Source organism: Salarias fasciatus, chromosome 8, assembly GCF_902148845.1.
Source record: "Salarias fasciatus chromosome 8, fSalaFa1.1, whole genome shotgun sequence".
Classification (NCBI taxonomy): Eukaryota; Metazoa; Chordata; class Actinopteri; order Blenniiformes; family Blenniidae; genus Salarias; species Salarias fasciatus.
Genome location: NC_043752.1, coordinates 16,763,868 through 16,788,391, shown reverse-complemented (window position 1 = coordinate 16,788,391; position 24,524 = coordinate 16,763,868). Strand labels below are relative to the sequence as shown.

Sequence of the window (24,524 nt, the reverse complement as noted above, 5' to 3'; positions counted from 1 at the left end):
CTCCGGCTCTCTTCCCTCTCAAAGACGTGCCCGCTTGTCTCGCCATCCAAATTTCCTACGCCTCTTGAACTTCTCGGACTTTCCTCCGTTCACCTTTAAAAAAAAAAAAAAAAAAATTTCCAAGAGGGACATCGTGGTTTTTGCATTAGCGGAGAGTCGGGACAGAGCATGGCGCACGTCAGCGTGCGGCCCCAGGTCTGGTTATGGCGTGCGATCACATGGCCCGTGGCCCGGATCTCCACTCTGCTCGGACCCCCTCATAAGACCGCCGTCAGCCGCATGGCAGGTATGTCTGCACCCTGAGGGCGCTCTCACGCGTTGGCAAACTTTTCCTCTCGATTCAGCCTCGGTATGTTGTCCAGGGTGGGGAATGTTGAATCAACTGAATCGGTTTGACCGGCTGATTTGTCAGATTCTGAAATTGTTTAATAGATATTTTATATTTAGATATTTTATGGTCACGACCGACTGACTACTTATGGTCACTGTGTTTCACCGTTGATGTAATTTCAACTTTCTAACTGCAGAGCTCACCCTTTCTCCTACACACACACACACACACACACACACACACACACACACACACACACAAATAGCCTTTGTCAGACTTTATTATTCCCTCTCCGTTGCTGGTCGAGTCTCTGATCGGCTGTCAAAGCGAGGAATCGGCCTGAGGGCAGGGACAGGCGCCGGTGCCCTACAGGTGCTTTTAGCATACTTTCCATTCACTCATCACACTGGAGGAATCCTCGAACTCTGCCCTCACAGCAATAAATTACTTTATTTATTTATTCCTTTCCTGTTTTAAAACGCTGTTTGATGTAAAAGTGGTCGAAGATGGAGCCGTGCTTTAGAGCAGTGCTTCCAAAAATACTCCCGCATCCAATAAATGTCATTTTCCAGTAATTAATTATAAAAAATTACTAATTTCAGAGGAAGAGAAGTTTCATTTTGTGTTCCCTTTGAGGTGTGTGTGTGTGTATATATAACCAGCAAACTCACAGGAGCTCTGTTGCATAAAGTGTGTTTGTTGTTGTCGTTACGCATTGCGCATGCAGACGTTCACTCGGCGAGGAGCGAGCGCCTTCCCGTGTTTTTACAGGGTGTGTTTCTGAGTGTGACGCCGAGAAACAATGAGCGCTTATTGTTACAAGGCAGGGAGGAACTTCAGCGCTGACCCCATTCAGGGTCGTTCAGACGCGTGAAAGTTTCAATCAGAACAGAAAAAAATGCAATCAGCTCCTGAACTGATCAGTTCTTATCTCCCAGGTTTGTGTTTTCTTCCTCTCTTCTTTTCTTTTTTCCAACCCGTTTGACCTCAACCATCCGTTAATGTGTAAAACCCACTATTAAAACGCCTCCCCCGGCTTCCATGACACCACAGTTGGATTTGTTCAACGCCGTTTTCAGGATCTGTTTCCGCTTCAGGTTTCCCTCCGTGGCTTTACGGTTTGATAGACGAGCATAACCCTGGACATCACAGTATTTATTTCCGTCCGTGTGCAGCGTGGCGATAATGTCCTGGACGCAGCCACACGCAGGAATGTTGTGTTTGACATTCCTCCAGCTGCGGCAGGTACACAGACTCGCAGTTTCGGTCCTGTTCTGCTTCTGAAAGCCGAGATGTTGGAGACCGATCATTAAACGATCTTATGTAAGTGGAGACTGATGTCTGCGTAACAGCTCTCCCCTGTGAAACCGTGGGTCAGTTTCTGTCTGAGTGTTCACTCCTGCGTATTCATCACACTTTCAAGAGACAGTTTTTTTTTATTTTTTTCCAAGTTTGAGCCCTACTTTGAGCGCTACAGTGAAGTTCTGTCTCCTAATCAAAGTTGAGATTGCTGTAACTTGATGCGTTTGATTTGATTGGATCACGTGCGCACTCGTTCTTTAAAGCCGCCCGTCTCTTTCATAGAGAATCCGGGGAGGGGGGTATATTATACTCCAGCTTTATGAATAGGCCGGAGGTTTTTCTCACACTAGACGATCGTGTCTCGTCTCTCAGTGGGGACATTCTTCAACAATAGCTCATTGTACACTGCTGCAGCTACTTTTTCTTTCTGAAGCTGCTTCAGCTTAATCAGGCTGCGTTGCTCTTGAAAACCTCCACCTCTGAACACTCCAAATATCTACATAAATCAGACTCCCAAACATATTTTTTGATCTTTTTCTCATTTTATACCTTTCTACACTTCTTTTAATTAGGTCGGCTGTATTTTTAAAGAGAATCCTTGGCTTATGAAGGCAGTTATGTGGGGTAAAGTGTGGCGGCTTCGCCCTGCACTGTGACTGCGGTGTTGAGGCCAGGTTTATTTTCACAATAGCGAGTAAAAAAAACGGGTCCTGTGGACAGACAGGAATGAGCTGCATCATTGACCTGGCAAACTTTAGTCTGAAACCTACAGGAAACGGCAAAAATAACAAAAACAGGATACAGGGAAGATGGTGCATTGTGTGGTGCCAAAGCCAGTGGCCCCTTGAAGACAGACTGAAGTTTGTCGCCATCTTCCACCAAAGAAAATCTCCAGACAGACTGTTTTCCAGCAGAAGGGGAGTGTGAGCCAATTGAAACAATGGGAGTGGCTGCCAGGCTAATCCTCCACTCATGTGACTGTCCTGAATCATTAACCCGAGGAGGCCCCTCCTTCAGGAACCCTGCTCTCTTTCTCCTTCCACGATTCGCTGAGACGGCTGAAGGGAGGGGATGTTTCGCTGCGCTCGGGGCTGGGTGGCGCTCGGGTTAGGCAGTCCTGCAGAGGCAGTGAAGAGGAGACGGAGAAAAACAAGTGGGAGAGTTACAGACACCATGCCTGGCAGGTGGAGTCTCCCACAGCGCTTCGCTCTGGAATGCAGAACTTTACTCAGAGGAAATTGTCTCACTGAGAGGGAGAGTGCGTCAGCTCGGTGTGGGCCGAGCGTGCACCAGGAGCCGTGAAGAGTCCGGCGGCTTATGGAAACCCAGTCATGTTCGCTCCTGTGGATTGGAACCATGCAGCCGGCGCCGCGATCCGGCGAGGGAAGAGCGTGGAGGAGCTGGGCGACGGCGGCTGGGCGAAGGAGCAGGAGAGGCTGGCCCACCTGCAGCACATGCAGCAGCTCCATCAGCTGCAGCTTCAGCACCAGCAGCAACAGGTTGCGTATCCCGGGTACGGAGTGGTTCCCCCCGGCCAGCCACAGGTACCGGTCCTGGTGCCGAGTCCTGGCGACCCGCTTCCGGCGCCAGGCTTCCCCATGCCGGTTCACGGTGGGATGATGGTCCAGGTGGGCGGCCCAGCGCCGCCGCCCGCCCATGTGCCGGCTCCGTGGCCACCACAATGGGATCACCAAGCTCAAATTAGACAGGGCAGCGCTGGACACCCGCCAACGGGCCAGGATCTCTACTTCCACCCCCGTTCAGAAGATGGACATCTGGACTTGAGGATAGCTGAATGGAAAGGGAGGCACTGTTTTTACCAGGGTCCTGAGGATTACAACAGAGCGCCACAAGAAAAAGACAGCGGCGACTTCAGAACTCAAGAAGGATATGGTAAATCAGACAAGGACAGAAGGAGGAGGGACGACTGCGGTAGAGAAGATGACCATTATGATCAGAGAAGGCGCAGAGACTCGGAGGACTATGATTACAACGACAAATACAGGTACAGGGATCATTACGACGACAAGGAGAAACACTATTATGATGGAAGGAAACATTACAAACACAACTACAGAGAACACGACAGTTACAGCAGTGAGTATGAAGACTACTACGAGCGTAAGGACACGTATACAGGCAGAGACAAATACAGAGACAGTGATCGTTATGATGACCGTGACAGGGATTACCTCGACTCTAAAGAGAGGTACCGCTCTCGAGAAAAGGACTATTACCAACACAGAGACGAGGACCGCTACTATCATGAGCGCAAAGAGAAAGACCGTTACCACGACCGTTACTCAGAGGACGAGTATGAGCACAGGGACAAACACTACAGAGACAGGGAGGCCTACAAACGACGAGATGAGGACGCATACACCAGCAAAAGACGAGGCCAGTATGACTCCGAGGTGGACGAGCACTGGGCTTACAAAGAGAGGGACAGATACAGGTACAGGGATGTGGAAGAGGAGAGGAGAGATGAGCAACACTCCCACAAACGGAGGGAGCATGCAGCGAGAGACCGCTATGACAGAAGGGATGTGGACCACTACGACCAAGAGAGCGACCGCTACGCCTCCAGAGAAGAGGAGCATCGGCGAACAGATCCCAGAGACCGATACCGAGACTTACGATCGCTATCTGTGGATTCGAGGTATGAGGAATACCCTCGGAAAGATCGCAAGACGCACTGCGAGGAGTGGGTTGAACAGCAGAACCAGAAGCTGGCGCGCGGAGAGATCCACTCGTTCGAGGATCCGGCCGTGTACCGAAACGGCGACGACCAGGAGAAGGGGTACGAGTCCAGCGCCGGGAGCGCGGGTTCGAAACGGGGTCGCAGACCTGTCTATGTGGGCTCGCTGGATCGCAACAGCTTCTACAGGAAGACGGCGCCAAGCTCCCTGCTTAAATCCCAGTTCGCCACGACCAGGAAGAAACCCCAAGGTAAACAAAAGGAGATTATCACATGACAGAAGCTGTCCTGCGTTTGACTTAAGTGTGTGTGTGCATTCATTTGCAAATTTACAACAGCGAGATGAAAGTCTTGAGTTGTCCAGGAGGAAATGTTGACGCTCTTATCTGGTTCAAGCTCTGCTGATAAAACCAAGTGTAGAGGTCGTTCAGAGACCTGGTGTCATTGGTGCCCTGCAGACATGTGCCTCTAATCAATGCCGGGGGTTTCGTAGTGCTGACTAGTCACACTCACCTCTTACCTCCATTGAAAGCGAGTGCTGGAAGCTGTTTGTGTGTGTGTGCATGTGTGTGTGTGCATGCATGTCTCAGTATCACCCGTCTCTTACAAAAGCGAGCCGTCAGGTATTTGCAGGTGTTGCAACCTGCCGAGCAGGTTATGCGTCTTTCTGGTTTTTGTTGTCATTCTTGCCTCGAGGAGGTTTGTTTCCTGTTGAACTTTACATCACTGAAGCAGTGTGAGCTGGCAGCGAGTTTGTTCAGGACAGAAACGGCAAACTTCTTCATGTTTTGGTTGTTTTCAGGGAGATGGAATAATAAAAACACACGCTGTAGTGTGTATTGGATTTATTGTTCTCAGACCCTCAGCAGAGTCCATTGGCTGTACCGATCACCTCTATCAAGTAATCTGCTTTCACAGAGATAATGTGAGAGGTTTTCATTCATCGTGGTGACCAAAATACTAGTTCAGTCAAACCACAACCTCTAAAGAAAGTGTGTAGATGAAGGAGAACTTGTTGATTGTCTTAACTCTTGGTTTGAATTGACTCCGGGGCTGTTGTACTGGAGCAAATTAAACTGGATTTGTGTACTTAATGAAGTGACTGGTGTGTGTAAATATGAGCATGAATGCCACAACGCATTTCAAATCTTAGCTTTGTGTGTTTAGGCTGTGAGATCTGACACTGTTGGTTCAGGGAAGAGGAAACATTCAGTCTAGAAAAATTTTCCAACTCACATTTCTGCGTTGTCTTTTAACACATTTTTCACATGAGAAATTTAACACGACTGAAACAGTCTGAAGAAGAACAAACTTGAGAACAGGTTATGTTTAGGTTAAATATCCTGCGTCATCTGGGTGTCGGAGTTGCTTGAATAAAAAGTTCTCTGCTGATTATCGGTCAGATTCCAATCTGGAAAGTTAAACCCTCATTTAAAAACAGTTTGGACTCTGCATCGTGAGGTGTTGCAGAAGGAGAGAACACATCCCTTGACTGACTTTATTGTGCCTAAGAAGAAGCAGGTGGCGCCCCACGACCCCTCCCCCAGTCACCTAGAAACACACACACACACACACTCAGACACACACACTGCAGCCCCCACCTTCCGTCCATCTCGGGAGTCCGAGCATTAATCCCTAGCGTCAGCATGGTGTGTGGATGGTGGGGGTCTGTCTGGTGCCAGGCGGCGGCCGGCACTGACTCCTTAACTGCAGACTGAGCCTGTGTGTGTGTGTGTGTGTGTGTGTGTGTGTGTGTGTGGGGGGGGGGGGGGGGGGGGGGGGACTCAGAAGCTTATTTAAAGAAATGACGGCATTTTTTAAAACGCACACATGCCAGCGTGCACACACCCTCGCCTGTGCAGTGTGGTGTCATCCGCTAATCCAGTTAAAGAGGTTCAGCTCTGTCAGGGAGGTCGCCCTCGCTGAAGCGTTTGATTGCAGGACTGAGACGATCGGGCCGCCGTGCAGCCACTCTCAGGCTTTTACAGACGAACCCGGGGCATGTTAAAGTGATTTCCTCCGCATCTAATCCATTTTAGTCCCTATTCTGATCGTGTAGTGGTGAGCACTGTCAGCTCACTGCCAGAGTGTCCCTGGTCTGAGTCTCTGTGGAGTTTGCATGTTTATTATGACATGCATGTGAGATTTATTGTTGACTCTAAATTCCCCTGTTGGCATCATGTAACCACGAGAGTTAAATCCTTATTTGAAATCAGATCATGTGCTGTATGGACAAGATTTAAATGTCTCGGTGAGCAGTGTGTCGTCATCCATCTCTGATCTGACAGCATCTGCTCCATTGTCCGCTTTAATCCGGGAGTTGTTTCCTGCGGTGGGACGGAGAGAGGCGGAGGAGTCGAGACTGGAAATCTTCGGGCAGACTCTCAGATCATTACTCCTGGGCTGTCTTATCTGTTAAAGAAAACTCTGAAGTTAGCAAAAATTAATTAATCCTTCTTCAGTTTATGTGAGCCAGCTGTGATGTCTGTGAATATTATCCAGTTTAGTTTATCTTGAACCCTCCTTACAGTTCTTCTTTCCTCGCTATGTAACTTATTTATCTTCTCCTAATCAAGTTTCATCAGTGATTATTTTTAGATCTTCGATTTTTAAGTTTCACTGCAACTTTTTTTCTGAACCTTTTGTGAAACATTGACATACCCGTCATGCCAAGTCCTGATGATATTCCTCACAGTGCAAGTTTTTCTGTGTAGAACAACAAAACAGAAGTGACAGGAGCACATTACTGATACGCCGAGACACACGGTCTGCAGTTCTCAGTGAGACGATCTCCTGGTACCTGCAGGTAGAACGGACCGATGTTATCTGTGTGTTTTCAGGTTGAACTGTGGGAAAATAGACAAGCTGCTGATCTTTGATCTCTTCTCTCTCGTCGTGTATTTATGATACAGCCTTGTTCTCGTAGCAGTTCAGCTAATTGTTTTATTGTAGGCTTGTTTTTCTTTGAATGGTATTTGAGTGTCTGCAGCAGTAATGTATAACATTTTGGACTCTCGTTTTTGAAATCTAAAAGTATTCCGTCTCTACTGTTTAGAAAGCAGCTCTATGAAGGACGTGCTGTCTCCCTCGTGTTCGGGTGTGGGAAAACTCCCGACGCCCCAAGGAAGAACTTTGTCTTTACTTGCCCATCTATTAGCAAGATATATTCCCGTAACTTCAGTCTCATCAGCGTTTCAAGGGAATTCTCACACAGAGATTATAATATAGAGACAGCTTAATCCCAGACAGGAAGACCAAAGGCAGGAGAAACTTTCCGCTTCTGTTTCTTTGTCATGTTGTTGCAGCTCGGCGTTTCGCTGAAGCACCTGTCAGGCCTCAAAGACACCATTTGTCTTCTGCTGCTTCTTTAGTTTGATTAAAGCGCTGCTCGCTTGTTTGAATAGGGAACCCCGGATCTCTCTGCACATATGCAAAACTGGTGGTCTCTTGAGGTAATTGCACATTATTCTTTAAAGAAGTGAAGGGAGTTAAGAAGTTCCAGCGAAACTACAGGTTTGAACTTTGGTCCCGCTTCACGAGCAGACTTGCAGCATTTCAGTCGGTTGACATGCAAATGAAATGGTCACGTTTGCATTGGCTAACTGGAATGCTTAGTGGGCAAAGCAATTATCCAACGCGGGCTTAAATCAGGACAGAAATCTATTTCGGAGCCTTTGTCTATTCATCACATGGAATCTGAGAGCGGGGCAGTAATTAACAGGAACACCGGAGCGAGGAGAGTTACTGCGAGATCCTGCCGCAAGCAGGAATGTGACCTTTTGCATTTCATCCTAAATGGATGTGTTTTTTTTTTTTTTTACTGTCATTATTAGTGCAGGTGGCTTTATACCTGAACCAGTAGTTAGAAATATAAAACCCAACAGGAGATCAGCCTGGCGAATCCTCTTCACGCTTGCTCAGTCGGATGATTGAATAAGAACCAAACAATGTCAGGTCTCGCTTGTTTTTCTTGCAGAGCTGAAAAAGTTTACACAAACCAGCGGCGTGTCTTTGAAGCACATAGTTACTGTGCGAAACGGTCACAGCTTGGGACCCTTTAACCCTTTAGGAGTCAGGACAGTGTTTACACACCCTGTGTGTTGTTTTTTTTAAAGCATTTATCATTAATTTCAGGTTGTGTCTTGCAGGTTGTCACGTGGGAGTTGCCGTTTGTTTTATGCAGTTTGAACTTTTACTCAAGTACCATCATGTTCTGACTCGGTGCACACACACACACACACACACACGCACACTCTTGATCATTTGAGTCATGCCACTCCCGGCTCTCCAAAACTTGGCTTGATATGAGGAGGGGCCCCCTGCTGTTCTTGTTTCCATGGCGACCGTGCACTCTGTGTTGAACTTTGGAGCCGAGCACACAGCACTGATTGTGTGCGACTTCAGAAAGCTGCGCAGGACAAACTTCTGACTCTGTGCGGCGATTAGCAGAGCAGACTGACTGCAGAGTATGACTTATAGGAAGATTATCATAAAAAAAGACACCGTAACGCCTTGCAGAAAGGTTTTCGAAAATGAGAAAATTTGTGAAAAGTGGTGTTTTTTTCAGGACTATATAGACGCGTTGCGGTGGGAGATCAGCGGGCAGACCAGGGGCAAGACGTCGACTCCCAGCAGGAGGATTGTGATGGAGTTCAGCTTGGCAGGGGAGGAGTCCCAGCAGGTGTCAGCAGTTTGTGAAACCTGAAACAGATTAATCACAGGGAGGGATGGAGCGTTTTCCTGGACCTGACCCGTCTGACTCAGCATAACCTTTCCCCACATGTCAGCTCATGAATCTTTCTGCGGGAAAAGCAGCATTTCAAATGAAAGGAGGGAAAAAAATGGATTTCAGCTGCACTTTTCCAAACATCCATCACTTCCTGGATGGGTCACACATTCACACAGAGAGAGGAGCGTTTTAGTCATTGATGTAAACCACAGTACCCAGAGAACATGCAAACTCCACACAGAAAGCCCAAACTTTTAGCCCCCGGTTTGTAGCAGACAGCTTTAGTCCAGTTCCAGGTTTTATGATCCGCCGGAGTGGTCGCCCTCCCTGATGTGTGTGTGTTTGTGTGTGTTTGTGTGTGGTGGTGGGCTCCCATCCTTTCTCATGGTAATTGGAGCTCTGGAATGGAGTTTTCTGCAGCGGGACGTGCCGCGGTCCACAAGGCTCAGGAGCCGGACTTCAGATTGACAATGGACTGTCTTTGAATGGGTGGTGGAGTTTCAAGGCTGTGTGTGTGACTGAGTGAGTGTGTGTGGGGGGTGCGCTTGTTTTTGAATGACTTCAAATCGAGCTCCGAGCAGCAGGTGGGTGAAAACTGAGCATCCTGTCCTTTTTCTTTCCCTCCTTTGCTGCTGTCTGCACACACAGCAGTGGAGATTCTTTCACAGAGTGTGTCACAGAATCTTTATATTTTGTTGTTTTTCCAGTATTTATTGGGAAAGTTTGTATCAAGGAGTGTAAAGTGAAATAACCACAGTCTTTCTCTCATTTTGTGAACTTAGACAACTCAATTTATTTGCAAATGAGAAATATACTTTCAAGACATTAATCCAGAAACGTGCCACGCACACAGTCTCTCCTGCAGCCACTTTAAACCCGACCCGCCGGGTGTTTGTTTCCAGCTGAATTCACTGAATCTTTGATGACCGATGCTGGTCATTTGAGTCATTCTGGGTGTCTCTGTTCTCCTGTTTTACAACTCTATTGCTCTCCCTGCCTTGATCGACACCCTCTGATATGGATGAATTACTGTCAGATTTCAAGATTAGTTACAGAAAGTTGGGAATCATTTTTTTTTTTAAATTTCTTTCAGTTCGTGAGTTCTGGGAAATTCTCCGCCTCGCGTTTCAAGACAGCAGGTTCACTGGGTTTCTCCAAATAAACGCGATGAATCTACCGCGGAGCTTTCCCAATGCAGAACAGGTGGACCGATTCAAAACAGACCCGGCCCAGGTTTTATTGTGCAAAGGATGGCTGGATGACTCAGTGGACCAGCTTCCTGGAACCGGCCCCACCTCTGCTCTTGGCTATTGAGTCCACCTGGTGAAGCCTGTGGATCATAAACTTGACACAAGTGGCCTCATATTAGTCTTTAATAGGGAAGAAGGAAATATTTATTCATTTGGAATACTGGAATGCAGTCAGTGTTCAGAGATGGAATAATTTATTTCCTCTATTTAAGGAAGGAATTTTTGTCTTTCCTGTTCATATTTTTTATTCATTTGCAAGTTATTGTGCTGCAAAGTAGAAGTTTTGAAGTGTTTGCAAAAAGTTTTGCAGTTAGCACTGAAAATGGCTACAATCTCAACACAAAGCCAGTTTAATTGATATTTTCTGATGCAAAATTCCAGAAAACGTCTCCAGTAACGGTTGCATTTTGCATCCTTTTTGCATGCATGTTTCCCAGACCGACTGGCTGAAAGTCGATGTTTTATCTGAGCGTCTCGCGATCCGGTTTTGGTCCACTGGCCCTATGTTTTACACACCTGATCTGTACACACCGCGGCTCTTTTTTATGTGTGTTTCCAGGTCAGGGCTTCAGTCAAACTCACTGGCCGTCCCCTGCAGAGGGTCAAAGGTCATCTTGGCAGAAATGACCGAGCTTCTTTCGTAGAAAAAAAACAAACATGGTTTTGTGCTGCAAGTGTAGGAACAGTATATTCATTGTGTTCTGAAAGCTGAAGACAGATTTAAATGAGTGTGAACTTCCTAACAAGCAGTCAGTCCTCTATTGTTTACTGTATAATGGCTTTGGAGGGATCACTGGTGCGCAATTAACAAGTGTTGTAACGCAGAAACCAGGCTGAAACTGAAATGACATGAATAATAATGACTGTATGGAAAGATGAAGATGATGAAATGAAATTAAAAATGTTTCAGCTTCTGTCAGTTGGAAGGGAAAATATAAAAACACTCCTAAGTGTTTGGATTTATTTACGATCAGTCACATTTCACAGTGTATCTCCAGGTTAAATATGTTCAAAACAAGCGTCCCGAACAGAACAATGGAACGAGGAATTTGGTGGAACTGGGTCAGAATCGGGTCATGCGGCTCCGCAGGTTGGCGGCGGAGGAAATGGCCGCGCATTGAGACCGGTGAAGTGGAGCGTGTGATGTGTGTGCAGAGGATCAAACGTGGGAATGAGCCGATTGATTCCAATTAAACCCCGCAGTCTTTTGTCTCGGGCGGCCCGGTGCTGCGTTGTTGCCGTGTGACTTTTAAAACCCATTAGTGGACTACTTTCTCAGCGGCGGGGCGAGGAGCGGGGCCGGCAGCGGTGGACGCTGGAGGCGGAGGCGGTGCGAGCGGTGAGAAAAGCTCCTTTGGGTTGAGCCTGAGCCAAGTCACGTGAAGAGAGAGGGAGGGATGAGTTCAGGCCGGGGGGGGGCTGAAGGCTCCAGGTCAGATACACAATCTGAAATTAAAACTTCAATACATTCAGGAACATATTCTGAAATTAGAGGCTGATTATTGTTTAGCAGATTTACAATTCCAATTGGTGTGACAGGTGAATATGTTAGATTGAGTTGACTTGAGTTTTTATTTTTATTTTTTTTAATGCAAATTACTTTTTTATTGACACACATATTGCTGCAGTGTCTCTGTGTGTGTGTGTGTCTGGATGCATGCATGCTGTAGAAGTGTGTAAACCCCTGCATGAGGTCAGGTGAGGGTAATCAGAGTTAACTCCATTAGTCTCTGACAGCATCTGTTCAGGCAGGGAGGGACGACCTTCCCCGTCCGTCCAGCCGTCCGTCCATCCGTCTTCTGGGTCTCATTTAACGGTTATCTGAAGAGGCGCAGCCCGGCGCCGTTATCTCTCCTCCCCCGTCCCGTCCCGTCTCTAACCGCCTCTCCTTAAACGTCCTCCCGCCCGGCCGGTCGGTCCCCCGAGAGCCTGTGTGTGCGCCGCTGCTGTCTCAGGCCATTGTGCCGCGCACAAAGAGGCCGAGTCCACTCCAGTTTTATGTCCATTCACAAAAAGCAGCGGCGCGTGAACCAGGCTCTCCCTTCGGCCCCCCTCCGCCCCCTCCCCCCAGATATCAGGCCGGCGTGAGTGATGGCAGAGACACTGATCAAAAGCTGGTTGCTGGGTGGGTGGGACACTTTCTCCCTTCTTCCCAGCGTTGTAAAAAGTCATTTCTTCTCTCCTCGTGTTTCCAGAGATGACGCTCTTATCGTCTCAGCCCAAATCCCTGGACTCCACCCCGGCCTCGGACATGACCCCCTCCGCCGGCGCCGGCACCGAGGACCCCGAGCTGAGGATGCTGGAGAAGAGGTCGAAGGTCATCGAGGAGCTGCTGCAGACAGAGAGGGATTACATCAAGGACCTGCAGATGTGCGTGGAGGAGATCGTGGAGCCGCTGCAGAAGAAGCAGGTAAAAGAAAGACGGAGGCGTTGAGAGAGATCAGCCTTCCTGTTTGAAGGAAGCAGGTGTGACGAAGAGGAGGAGGAGGAGGAGGAGGAGAGCTCAGTCTAATCCATTTATTGTTGGAATCAGCTCGTCAACATTGGGCCATTTCCAGCTTTCCTACATTTTCACAGACAACTCATTAGTAAATAGTGAACATCGGTGTGTTGTCTGTTTATTCGTCATTTAAATTTTGCTGCTGTCACGTTTTCACTGCTTCTTTTCTCACTACTCACTATTCTGCTGTTAAACTGAATTCTCTCATGCTCGTTCCCCTGTGCGAAGGTGAAGAACGTGGACTTCGACGGGCTGTTCGGGAACCTCGGCTCCGTCATCGACCTGTCGCAGCGGCTGTTTGAGACGCTGCAGGAAACCGACTCCATCGGTGAGCAGCCGCTTTTTTGAATGACGCTCTTCGGCTTCTGCATTCCTGGCTTTGTACTTTGCTCCAGTAAACCGTCGCGTCATTTGCTTTTATTGGCTCAGTCAGACCTGGAATTTACTGGAATTAAATATGATTATTTTGAAATATATTTCATTGTTTTGATGGGTTTTTTTCTTGCATTTCATCTTTAATATCTTTTCTGGGATTCCCTTTTTATTAAAAAAAGCACGTTTTTACGTTATTGTTCCCCGTCCGCCTCAGGAAAAGTCTTTCTGGACTTCAAAGTTGAGCTGGAGGATGTTTACAAGATCTACTGCCAGAACCACGACGACGCCATCTCCCTGCTGGAAAACTACGAGAAAGACGAGAACGTCCAGCGCCACGTGTTGGAGTGTCTGGAGAGGCTCAGGTGAGTCACCCAGACTCCGGGAGGAAAACAGCTCAAATCTGTTTCTCATGTGTTTTTTGTAAGATTTCAGTTCTGAGTTGTTTTTGAAATTCTTTCGCATGTGAGTAACAAGAAATGTGCACGTTTGAGTGTGACGGTTTGAGCATGAAAATGTTGGAACAAGCGTTTGTAGTTGGATTTCAAATCAAAACGTGACACCAGAGGAGACTTTTCATTATTGAAGCTCATAAAAATGATATATTGATTTTGTTGGAGGTTCCAGACATGTTTTTCTTAGAAACACAGGTACTGAAGATTTGAACAAAGCAAATATTGAATGAGTGTGTTTGTTGAGGTTTCCCTCCCGGCGTTATCGTCACTGCTGCTCGGCCTCGCCGGACTTTATTCACGGCGAGCAGCTGAGGAATGCGCCCTGCCCGGTTCCTCCCGTCCAGTTTCACTATCGATGACTCAAACGCTTGAGCCGAACCCGCTGCGTTTCTGCGAAGTCAGAGAAGCGCTCTGCGTTTGGAGATTACCATGTTTGGCCAGGCCGGAAGCGTTGGCGTAGAGAAAAGGGACAAGGTGCAGCTCGGAGTCTGGCGGCGGCGCCTTGCTTTCACGCCTCTTTGTTTTGGGAGATTCAAGTTAATAAATATCCTCATGAGGACGCAGCAGTCGACTTTTCTCATGTGTGTTGTAAAGGTCATGCGAGCTGGAGGGGGTCTGTTGTCTGAGTTTTTTTTTACGACCACGCCGGGCCTCTGAGCAGATTTAAGAGAGGATTCACCAGACTGAGCCATAACAACCAGGGCTGCAGTCAACACCCCCCTTTAACTTTCAGCCTGTGCACTTCCTTCCTTCAGGGTTTACAGTGTGTGTGACTTGTTGACGTCGAGTTTGGAACTTGCAGTAAAAATCCTTGTTTTTGTCATTTTTCTGTCTCTTTCCATCCTTCCCTCCAACAGAGCCATTTATCGCGAGTGGTAAGTTCCCACCAACCAGACTGGTCTCCGTTTCCAATGCGAGAATCATCTTGGCTGCTTGTCTATTGCTCACTAACCTCGCTTTCAAATGACTTTGGTGTGTGTGCGTGTGTGTGTGCATGTCTGCATGTGTTTACCATGTGCTGAAGCTAAAACTGAGCCTGCGCTGAGTTTGGGCCCGTTTCAGTCGTCTTCCTCCCTGGACTGAGATGAACTTGTCTGTTTGTCTTTGCATGTGCATTGTCGTGCAGAGAAAAGTTCATTTCATTGTCCGGCAGCTGATTTTTCTGCTCCAAAGGAAGGTTGATTCTGGGGAATGTGTGTAATGCCACCTAGTGGACTAAACGGCAGCAACACAAACATCGTTTCAAACTGTACTTGCTGTGATGAATCCTGTGTCCTCTAGATTGCATCAATAATTGTTTCCCCTTTCATTACCCACATGTGCTGGTGATCATCATCATCATCAGAATATATATCTGTTTATATATAATGATGATGATGATTGTTATATATCATTGGATCATCCAATCCACATGATAGAGGTGTGACATGTTTCCATTTCTTAAACGGGGAAAAATAATTCTCAAGAAAAGTCAGCAGTGGTTGATCGTCCTGCTGACTTCTTCAGACTCTTAATCGCTCATGATTCATGATTTTTCTCTTGTCTGCTCACCACTCGTTGCCGTTTCCGCCTCCTTTTCCAGGGGGAAGACGAATTACATCAACCTGGGCTCCTTCCTGATCAAGCCGGTGCAGCGGGTGATGCGCTACCCGCTGCTGCTGATGGAGCTGCTGGGAGCCACGCCGGAGAGCCACCACGACCGGCCGCAGCTCGCCGAGGCGGTGCAGGCCGTCAAGGAGATCAACGGGAACATCAACGAGTACAAACGCAGGAAGGACCTCGGTAAAACGGCCTCCACAGTCCTTCTTTCAGTTTAAAATGTGTCCAGAGTGTGATGGGTCGGCTCTCCCTCTGCGGTCCACAGTGATGAAATACAGGAAGGGCGACGAAGACACCTTCATTGACAAAATCTCCAAGCTGAGCATGCACTCCATCATCAAGAAGTCCAACAGGGTCAGCAGCCACCTCAAGCACCTGACGGGGATTTCGCCTCAGGTACGGCGCCGTCCTGAACAGCGCTGCCGTCCGAGCGCTGAGAACCGGCTCCTCTCACCTCTCCTGCCTGTTCCCAGGTTAAAGATGAGGCCTTCGATGAGGCTGAGAAGAAGTTCAGGCTTCAGGAGAGACTCATCAAGTCCTTCATCAGGGACATTTCTTTGTACCTGCAGCACATCAGGGTAAGAAGTGTAAAGAATGAAATGATTACAGGCCTCATCCGTTAAAGGAATACTCCGAAAATTTTTGACCCACGCCCTATCCCTATCATTGACAAAGTTAGACAAGCTCATAAATGCCTTTTTTGTGTCTCCCTGTCCAGTGGCTGGTTCCCAGCTGTTAGCATTGTAGTTAGCTTAGCTCAATTTCTGGAAGTCAATAGGAAACAGAGCTGGACTGACGAAAGTGGACAAAATACTCCTTCCAGTGGTCCAGGGGACGGCGTACTAGCACATGAAGTAAATCCGAATGGTTATAAAACATTTTAAAATATGTATTATCTTTTCAATCTGTTAAAATAACGTTTTGATACACACAGACCTGCACAAGCATCGTGCTCCGCGGAAGGATATACCGGCGCACAGCGGCTGAGTCTATGGCTTCTACTGCTGTGCTCCAGTATATCCTTCCGCAGAGCACTGTGTGTATCAAAACGTTATTTTAACAGATTGAAAAGATAACACATATTTTAAAATGTTTTAAAACCATTCGGATTTACTTCATGTGCTAATATGCCGTCCCCTGGACCACTGGAAGGAGTATTTCGTCCACTTTCGTCAATCCGGCTCTGTTTCCTATTGACTTCCAGAAATTGAGCTAAGCTAACTACGATGCTAACAGCTGGGAACCAGTCACTGGACAGAGAGACACAAAAAAAGGTATTTATGAGCTTGTCTAACTTTGTCTATAATAGGGATAGGGCGTGGGGCAAAAATCTTTGGAGTATTTCTTTAAACTACTGAATAATTCCATCGTTTGAGTGAGAGTGAACCCCTCCATCCTGTCTCTCGTCAGGAATCGGCCTCGGTGAAAGTCCTGGCAGCCATCAGCTTCTGCGACATCTACACGGAGCGCAGTGTGCTGGACCCCGAGCGCTTCCAGAGGGCGCACCGCAGCATCAGCGACAAGCAGTTCACACACTTTGTAAGTCCTGCATGAAGGTTGGAAAGGATTTTTAAAGAAAATGTCAAAAGGAAATGAATCTTTCCACATTCCATTGAGTTCTCTATGAAGCCGTTTGTCTTGTTTCGATCTGTGTTCCGAGCAGAAGGAGCGCACCGAGGCCCTGGTCATCAACCCGCTCACCCAGCTGCTGCTCATGTTCGCCGGGCCGCACAAGCTCATCCAGAAGCGCTTCGACAAGCTGCTGGACTACGACAACTGCAAGGAGCGCGCCGAGCGCCTGAAGGACCGTCGCGTCCAGGACGAGCTGCAGGCGGCGCGCAACAACTACGAGGCGCTCAATGCCCAGCTGCTGGACGAGCTGCCCAAGTTCCACAGCGCGGCTGAGGACTTGTTCACCGGCTGCGTGAGGGCCTTCGCCCAGGCCCAGAAGGACTTCATGAAGACCACCATGGGGGAGCTCAAGCCGCTGCTGCAAGTCGTGAGTGTCTTTGATCGTGAGGCTGTAGAAGGTCGTCAGTCACACCTTCGATAATAATCTGGTTGCTTTCGCCGCCAGTTTTCGAACGTCGGCATGGAGGGAAACCTCATCGCGCAGTTCCAGGATGAGTACAGCCGAGTCCTCCAGCTTCTCCAGAGCTTCAGCTTCTGCCCGGAGAACCTGCCTCCGGCCACGGCCACTAAGAAGACCTTCGAGAAGAAAACTCTGGAGAAGCAGACGTCGAAAAAGCAGCCGCAGGCAGCGGTGAGTCCGACTCTCTCGCTGTCTCCTCCGTTCTGGCGACGGGCAGCTTGACAGAATCCCGGCTTTGCCTTTCAGCCCAACTGCATCTCGCAGACCGACGAGCACCGTGCCGGACTCATGACGCGCTACGGCCCCGACAAGCTGTTCCAGGCCGAGAGGAACTTCAACGCTGCCCAGGACCTGGACGTCTCCATACAGGAGGGCGATCTCGTAGGCGTGATCAAGCAGCAGGACCCCATGGGCAGCCACAACCGCTGGCTCATCGACAACGGAGGTAGGATTCTCAAGAAGGTTCAATGGTTTGTTTGACCAATTGAAATCTTTCAGCGTTCTAATCTGCCTCTTCGTCGCTCCTGTTTTTCAGTCACAAAGGGTTTTGTGTACAGCTCCTTCCTCAAGCCCTACAACCCCCGCAGGAGTCAGTCGGATGTGTCCATCGAGAGCCAGTCGTCCAACGAATCGGGCTACGGCGGCTCCTCCCCCGTCTTCTCCCGCCAGAACAGCAACAGCACGCTGACCTTCAACCAGGAGGCGGCCACCGTCAGCTTCTCCACGCTGCAGCCTCCCGGCCAGTCGTCGCCGCACCCGTCGCTGGACTCCGCCTCCTCCCGGAGGAGCCAGCCCCAGGACGCGCCTGACTCCGCCAGCCAGAGCAACTCCATAAACTCCTCGCCCCGAAATGCCTCCTCCCACCGCAGGGACTTCTCAGAGCGGAGCCACAGAGACTCGGATTCATCCTACCGCCACTCTAATCCCAGGGACTCGTACGACATGAGCTACGGCAGCCCGGGCGGGCGCAAGGACACGTCCGACTACTCTGAGTCGGACTCCTGCTCGTCGCAGCGGAACAGTCGCTCGCAGAGGTATGGACAGACGGAGAAGAGCTACAGCTCGTATCGGTACAGGAACGGAGAGAGCGGCAGGGAGAAGAGGCCCGCTCATCCCAGGGAGGAGTACAACGAGCCCGAGCCCGAGCCTGAGCCCGAGAGCGAGCTGGACGGTCACCAGGTGAGTTTGATTTATCCTCCTCAAGCTTTGTTCTTGTATTTTCAAAAAGAAACATTATTTTTGATATTTTCCCCCTTTCTTTCAGATTTACTACGCTCTCTACTCCTTCACGGCCCGCTGCGCCAACGAACTGAGCATCTCGGCCAATCAGCGGCTGCGGATCCTGGAGTTCAAGGACATGAACGGCAACGGCGAGTGGTGGCTGGGCGAGACGGCGGGCGGCCAGCGGGGATACGTGCCTTCCAACTACATCCGCAAGTCCGAGTACACATGAAGCACAAGCTCCGTCTGGTGGATGATAATCCGAGACTCGTACGTCAACCCGAGGATGTGTTCACCCCCAGCGAGCGCAGACCGAACAACGAAGCAAGCATCTGACATGCTGTGACCTTCTTTTAACTTGATGGAGGGAGAAAACACACACTCCGCTCCTGGAAGTTAGCATCATATGCCTATATTTATAGACTTTTTATACTATTTTTACTTACTGGGAACTGCACCGTACTCCCGTTTTCAGTGAAAACCTGTGAAGTTGCAGCAGATTTGGCCATGCTCCTTGAGGCTGAAGAGCGGTCTGAGAGGTGAACCCTTTTGGGAGACGGCAGTGGAAATGTGAATGTTTTGGGTTTGGACTGCTTCTTATAAAACCAACATGAAGAGGTATGCAGACAGACTGACCTTAACACTGTGTTACTCACTTCTTTTTCTGCATGTGGCCCCTTGCACCACTATATTAGTGCTCGGATGTGAGATGAATTTACACCAACATGGTCACTTGAGGTTTGAGGCACTTGGTTGCGAGTTTGAAGTTTGTGCGGCGGCATCAACACGAGTTTGGAGTGTTGTGTGGAAAAACCGTTGTGACCATTTAAAAGTAAGATCGGAGAGTTTCATGTTATTTGGTGTATGGTTTACAAGCATTCCTTTGCTCTCCATCAGAGAGAGAACGAGAGGCGAGTCAGATGAAAGCTTCTCCACATGCTCCTCAATGTACACCAGAGGCTGCAAATTGCTGTATATTGAGAATATGATGTTGCACCCACTGTAAAGTGATCATCACTGTTTGAATAAAGAAACAGCTCGGCTGACAAATAAAATGGTGTCTGAGACATTCTTTCTTTTGTTAAAGCGCAAAGAAGTTCAAGTACATTTTAAGTCTTTTATTCATCAGACTATATTTTGTGGCTTCATTTTGATTTTGAACTGTTTTCTTTGTGGTTTTTGTGATGATCTTTAATCTTGACACAATTTCTTTGCCCAAGCTAAGAGAAAGAAATTAGAAAGCATGTTAATAGTAATCACATTGCCTAGGAGAGGGACAACTCTGACTCCAAACCCAGGTAGACAGAGCTCGTTAGTCTTGGTAAGCAGTCTGTCTAGGAGAAGGGCAACTCCGACTACAAACCCCAGCATGCCGGTATGCTGTGAGGTGGCAGCCCCACCAACCGGCTATCCTGCCGAGGGCAAACAACCTGCCCAGGAGAAACCTCTTCTGTTACGAAACTGACCAGAGAAAGAAGCCGGTCTGACCGACACGGTAACGGACCCCAGCCTACCTCCGACAAACGAGTACAGATCGACCTTCGTTGCAGGACCCGTGTTGCCACATGGAATGTCCAGACACTCCTTCGCCCCGGAACTGCCACCCTGCCTCTACAACATCTCCCTGGCAGGGCTCTGTTAGCCTCGTGAGCCAGACCCACCCACTCCTCATCCACATTGGATTTGGACTTGGACTTAGTCTGGATAGGAGTCCATAGAAATCTCTTGCAGGGGGTGTTGGTTACTCCTTTGACTGACAGCGCACTTCAGCCAATCAGCGCTTCAAAACAAATACGTCATCAAAATTTGTTGCTTCTCAAAGGGTTAGCATTAGCTCTAGCTTCCCTACACGCAAAGACACGCGAAAACGTCTTTTCCTGTAAGAAATTCACCAAGACTCTTGCTCTTGCTTAATTGTTGTAATACTTGATATTTGGGCTAAAACTTTATTTAGTGCAGCTTTCAGACGATGGTTAAAGTCCGTAATCTCTGCTACACACAGCGATAGCGTCACTTCCGGTTTAGCCAACGGAATTCACCAAAAAAAATTTGAAAACAAAAAGCGGCAACGCTGATTGGCTCAGCCGTTCACGACCGAGTGAAATCCCCTTCTATGGGCTCCTACCCAGACTGAGCACAATTCCAAAATCCCAATGCGGATGAGGAGGCACTGCGGTCAAGTGAGGAGTGGGCGGGGCTGGTTTACGAGGCAAGGGCTCTGTGAGGTCCAATGGCAAGGTAATGACGAAACAACAGCAGGCGACTATTGTTACATCTGGAGTGGCCCCGAGAGCCGGACCAGCCTTTATGGTTTGGCTTTTGCCATTCCAAAAGCTCTCCAGAGGTCCCTCATCAGCTGGACACCTCTAAGCGACAGACTACTGTCTGCTCGCTTCTTCCACCACCAAGGCAAGATGACAGTGGTTGTCACCTATGCCCCCACGGATATCGCTGATGAGGATGTGAAGGACGCGTTCTTTGACCAACTCCAACAGGCTGTCAGCCAAGCTCCACCACACGACATTGCCATCATTCTCACTGACGCCAACGCCACTCTATCTAGCAACGATCAGTCCCCTGGCTCACCTGTCGGCACCACCTTCATCGACAGGAAAACAGATGACAATGGCAACCACCTCCTCCTTCTCTGCCACCATCACGGCCTCTGCGTTGCTGACACCTGGTTTCCTCGGAAACAAATCCATCACTGGACGTGGTACAGCCCAGATGGCAGAACCGGGAAGGCGCTGGACCACATCCTCAGTCCTCGACGCTGGAAGACATTTGTCACCAACTGCCGGGTGTACAGAGGAGCACAGCTTGGCAACACAGACCATCGTCTGCTGGTGGCCCAGCTGAAGTGAAAGCTCCGAGCCAACCAGCACAAAACTCTACCTCGCCCCAACTCCTCCCGACTCAACCACAACATCGCCACAGACTTCAGTCGCTCCATCCGCCACACTCTTGATGCCCTGGCAACATTCAAGGAAAGTGTCCTCCAGTCTGCTCACAATGTCCTCGGATGCTCACAATTATCCCTGAGAAAGCCCTGGATATCAGAGAGAACACTAAACATCATCGACCAGTGACCCGAGGCCCGGCTCTGAGGCGACTTCACGGAGCATCGGCGACTGAACCGCCTGCGCAATGTGGCCATCACTGAGGACAGGGAGAGGTTCTGGGAAGCAGAAGCCCGACAGCTTGAGTCCGCCGCCAACAACAATAACTTGAGCCGCATATTCAGTCTACTGCGCCAAGCCCGCAGCGGTCCACACATAAAGACAGCCTTGGTAAAAGATTCTGATGGTAATCTCATTACAACTGAAGTCAACTGCCTCGAGCACTGGAAGGAACACTTTAGCCTCCTCCTGCAGCACAGCACCATGCTGGCTAATCCCACCCTCCTGGAGGCTGCAAATGCTGCACCCCCCAGCGACGCCTGCTGCACAGACCCTATAACACCCGGGGAAGTGAGAGCTGCCCTGAAGAAACTTAACATCAGGAAAGCCCCCGGCATCTGTGCCATCACCAGTGAGATGCTCAAAGCCGGCGGTGATGCCATGGTGGAGTGGCTAACCCACCTATTCAATCAGGAGTGGGAAACAGAGCAGCTACCCACTGACTGGACCAGAGGGGTCATCCTGCCCTTCTGGAAACACAAGGGTGATCGGCTTGTCTGCGGAAACCATAGAGGCGGAAACCATAGAGGCATCCCTGCTCTCCATCCCTGGCAAGGTCTTCACCAGGATCTTGCTTAATCGTGCCCTTCCAGCAATCAGAAGCCGCCGCCGTCCCCAGCAGGCTGGCTTTATGAACAATTGCTCCACAATCGACCACATCTCTGCTGTACGTCTACTGATAGAGAAGACCTGTGAATTCCATAAAGATTGCCGTCTGTACATCGGATTCATTGATCTGAAGGCCGCCTTTGACACCATCTGCCACTCTTCACTGTGGAGCATCCTCCAAACCGTCGGAGCACCACCCAAGATCATCGCTCTGTTCAAGCTGCTCTACTACAGCAATGCAGAGAGCTGTGTCCGTATTAACGGTACTGACTCCAACTGGTTTACCATCTCCAGTGGCGTTTGCCAGGGTTGTGCAGCTGCTCCTGATGTTTTTAACTGCATCATCGACCATCTGATGTCCAAGGTCTGCGAGTGCATCCCCGGAGTCTCCTTCGCAACTACCACCTGACTGACCTAGAATATGCTGATGATACCATCCTGCTCAGCACAACCTTCACTCAGCGGAGAGACGCTCTGGGCCTTTTTCTGTGAGGAGGCAGCACAGCTCGGCCTCCAAGTGAGCTGGACTAAAACCAAGTTCATGCATGTTGGTGATGGACCAGATCCACCTCCAATGCAAACTGGGAGCGACATCGTAGAGCCTGTCAAGAACTTTGTGTACCTGGGGTCCATGGTGACAAACAGCGGGGACCAAAAACCAGAGACTGACCGCAGACAAGCCCTGGCAGCATCTGCTCTGCAGTCCCTCTGGATACCACTCTGGCGGCACCAGACCATCTCACGCACGATGAAGCTCCGGATTTACAAATTAGCCGTACTCTCCATCCTGCTATATGGCTCAGAAACGTGGCCCCTGAATGACACCCTGGCCGCAAGAATCGACCGCTTTGATAGCAGGGCGCTGAGAACCATCGAGAACATCAAGTGGCCCCAGCGAGTTTCCAATGAAGTGCTTAGAGCCCGCACAGGCCAGCCCCGAGCATCTTCCTTGGTCGCACAACGCAGCACCCGCTGGCTCGGCCATGTCCTTCATCTACCCCCAGAACATCCAACACAAGCCATTCTCCAGTTCGACCCAAAGGCCTCAGGCTGGAGACGACCTCGAGGGAAACCCCGCGCCCAATGGCTCGACGTCGTTGCGGGCGACCTCCAACAACACGGAGTTGCTGTGGAGGATGCAGAGCAGCTGGCACAAGATCGCCAGCAATGGAAAAATCTGGTTCATCTGGTTGGCTCAACGCACCGGGACAGGATACCCTGACCCTCGCTGGAGCACTAAGTAAGTAAGTAAGTAAGTAAGTAGCAATCACATTGATTTTGCTCATTACAGTGGTGATGAAGATGTCAAATTTGATTTAATGGAAATGAAGTAACTTTAGCACTGAATTTGCTTTTACTATTTGAATTATTGCAACTTTAATTTTTTTTTTGAGTATGATTTGAATTGATTTGAAATATAAAATAGAAATTCAAAATGAGTGGGAGAAATAGTTATCAAATTTAACTCCTTTTCCATCAGTTAACAAAAAAGTGTGCTTCATTTCTCATCTAAAAAGTGAAAGAAACATGTAAGAGTTGAGAAACAAGGTGCACAAAAACAGTCAACTCATTTAATCTATTACAGTACAATCAAACTATGTTTTTAAATGGTTTGATGTAAAAGTATTAGTTTTGTCCTTCAATTTGATTATTTGTACCTATTCAAATACAAAAACTTTTCACTGACATTTCAATTTATATTTCGCATTAATAACTTTAGCCCTCTGAAATTAGCCTTAATTTCCATGAAGTAAATGGATTTCACAATCCCGCCGCTTGAGCAATCCCCAGAGGTGCAAATTTCTATATGAAAATATGTCATGTCAGGCCTAATTTATTTACTAAATCTTCTAAAAATGGAATCTGTATCACATACAAGGTATGCACCTTAAAAAAAAAAAAAAAAAAAAAAGGTGAAGAACTGACATTTTCCTTTGCCCAACGATTTAATTCAGAGAAATTCATCACACAAACTGAAATATGTTTTATTCTTTTCACATTGTTAACATTTATTTGCATTTATTTGCACAAATAATTACAGGTGGGTCAGAGGGGTCAACAGCAAAACACAGCAGCAAAAAGCCACAACGGAAGAGGACATTTCAAGAGTACAGCTTCTCAACGGTGTGAGTTCCCATGTGGCCCAACGAAGTACTGGTTTGACCAAAGCTTTTCCCACATGTTAAA

At 48.6% G+C, this 24,524-nt stretch overlaps 1 protein-coding gene across 3 annotated transcripts in view; it reads left to right on the top strand.

Annotated features, from left to right (window-relative positions):
- Nucleotides 1-19,578, top strand: part of dnmbp (dynamin binding protein) — a 33,488-nt gene extending 13,910 nt beyond the window's left edge. For 2 of the 3 annotated variants that reach the window (XM_030097490.1, XM_030097488.1), the window contains exons 5-17: nt 12,506-12,720; nt 13,039-13,138; nt 13,400-13,547; nt 14,495-14,512; nt 15,220-15,419; nt 15,502-15,632; nt 15,710-15,814; nt 16,647-16,775; nt 16,900-17,235; nt 17,314-17,499; nt 17,575-17,773; nt 17,864-18,507; nt 18,593-19,578. In XM_030097490.1, coding sequence (XP_029953350.1) covers nt 12,506-12,720; nt 13,039-13,138; nt 13,400-13,547; nt 14,495-14,512; nt 15,220-15,419; nt 15,502-15,632; nt 15,710-15,814; nt 16,647-16,775; nt 16,900-17,235; nt 17,314-17,499; nt 17,575-17,773; nt 17,864-18,507; nt 18,593-18,781 — 2,600 coding nt within the window. In that variant the 3' untranslated portion in view covers nt 18,782-19,578. Of the gene's footprint in view, nt 1-2,689; nt 4,583-12,505; nt 12,721-13,038; nt 13,139-13,399; nt 13,548-14,494; nt 14,513-15,219; nt 15,420-15,501; nt 15,633-15,709; nt 15,815-16,646; nt 16,776-16,899; nt 17,236-17,313; nt 17,500-17,574; nt 17,774-17,863; nt 18,508-18,592 lie in introns of those variants that run through there. The other variant, XM_030097491.1, reaches the window with a different exon arrangement.
- Nucleotides 19,579-24,524: the final 4,946 nt, after the last annotated feature.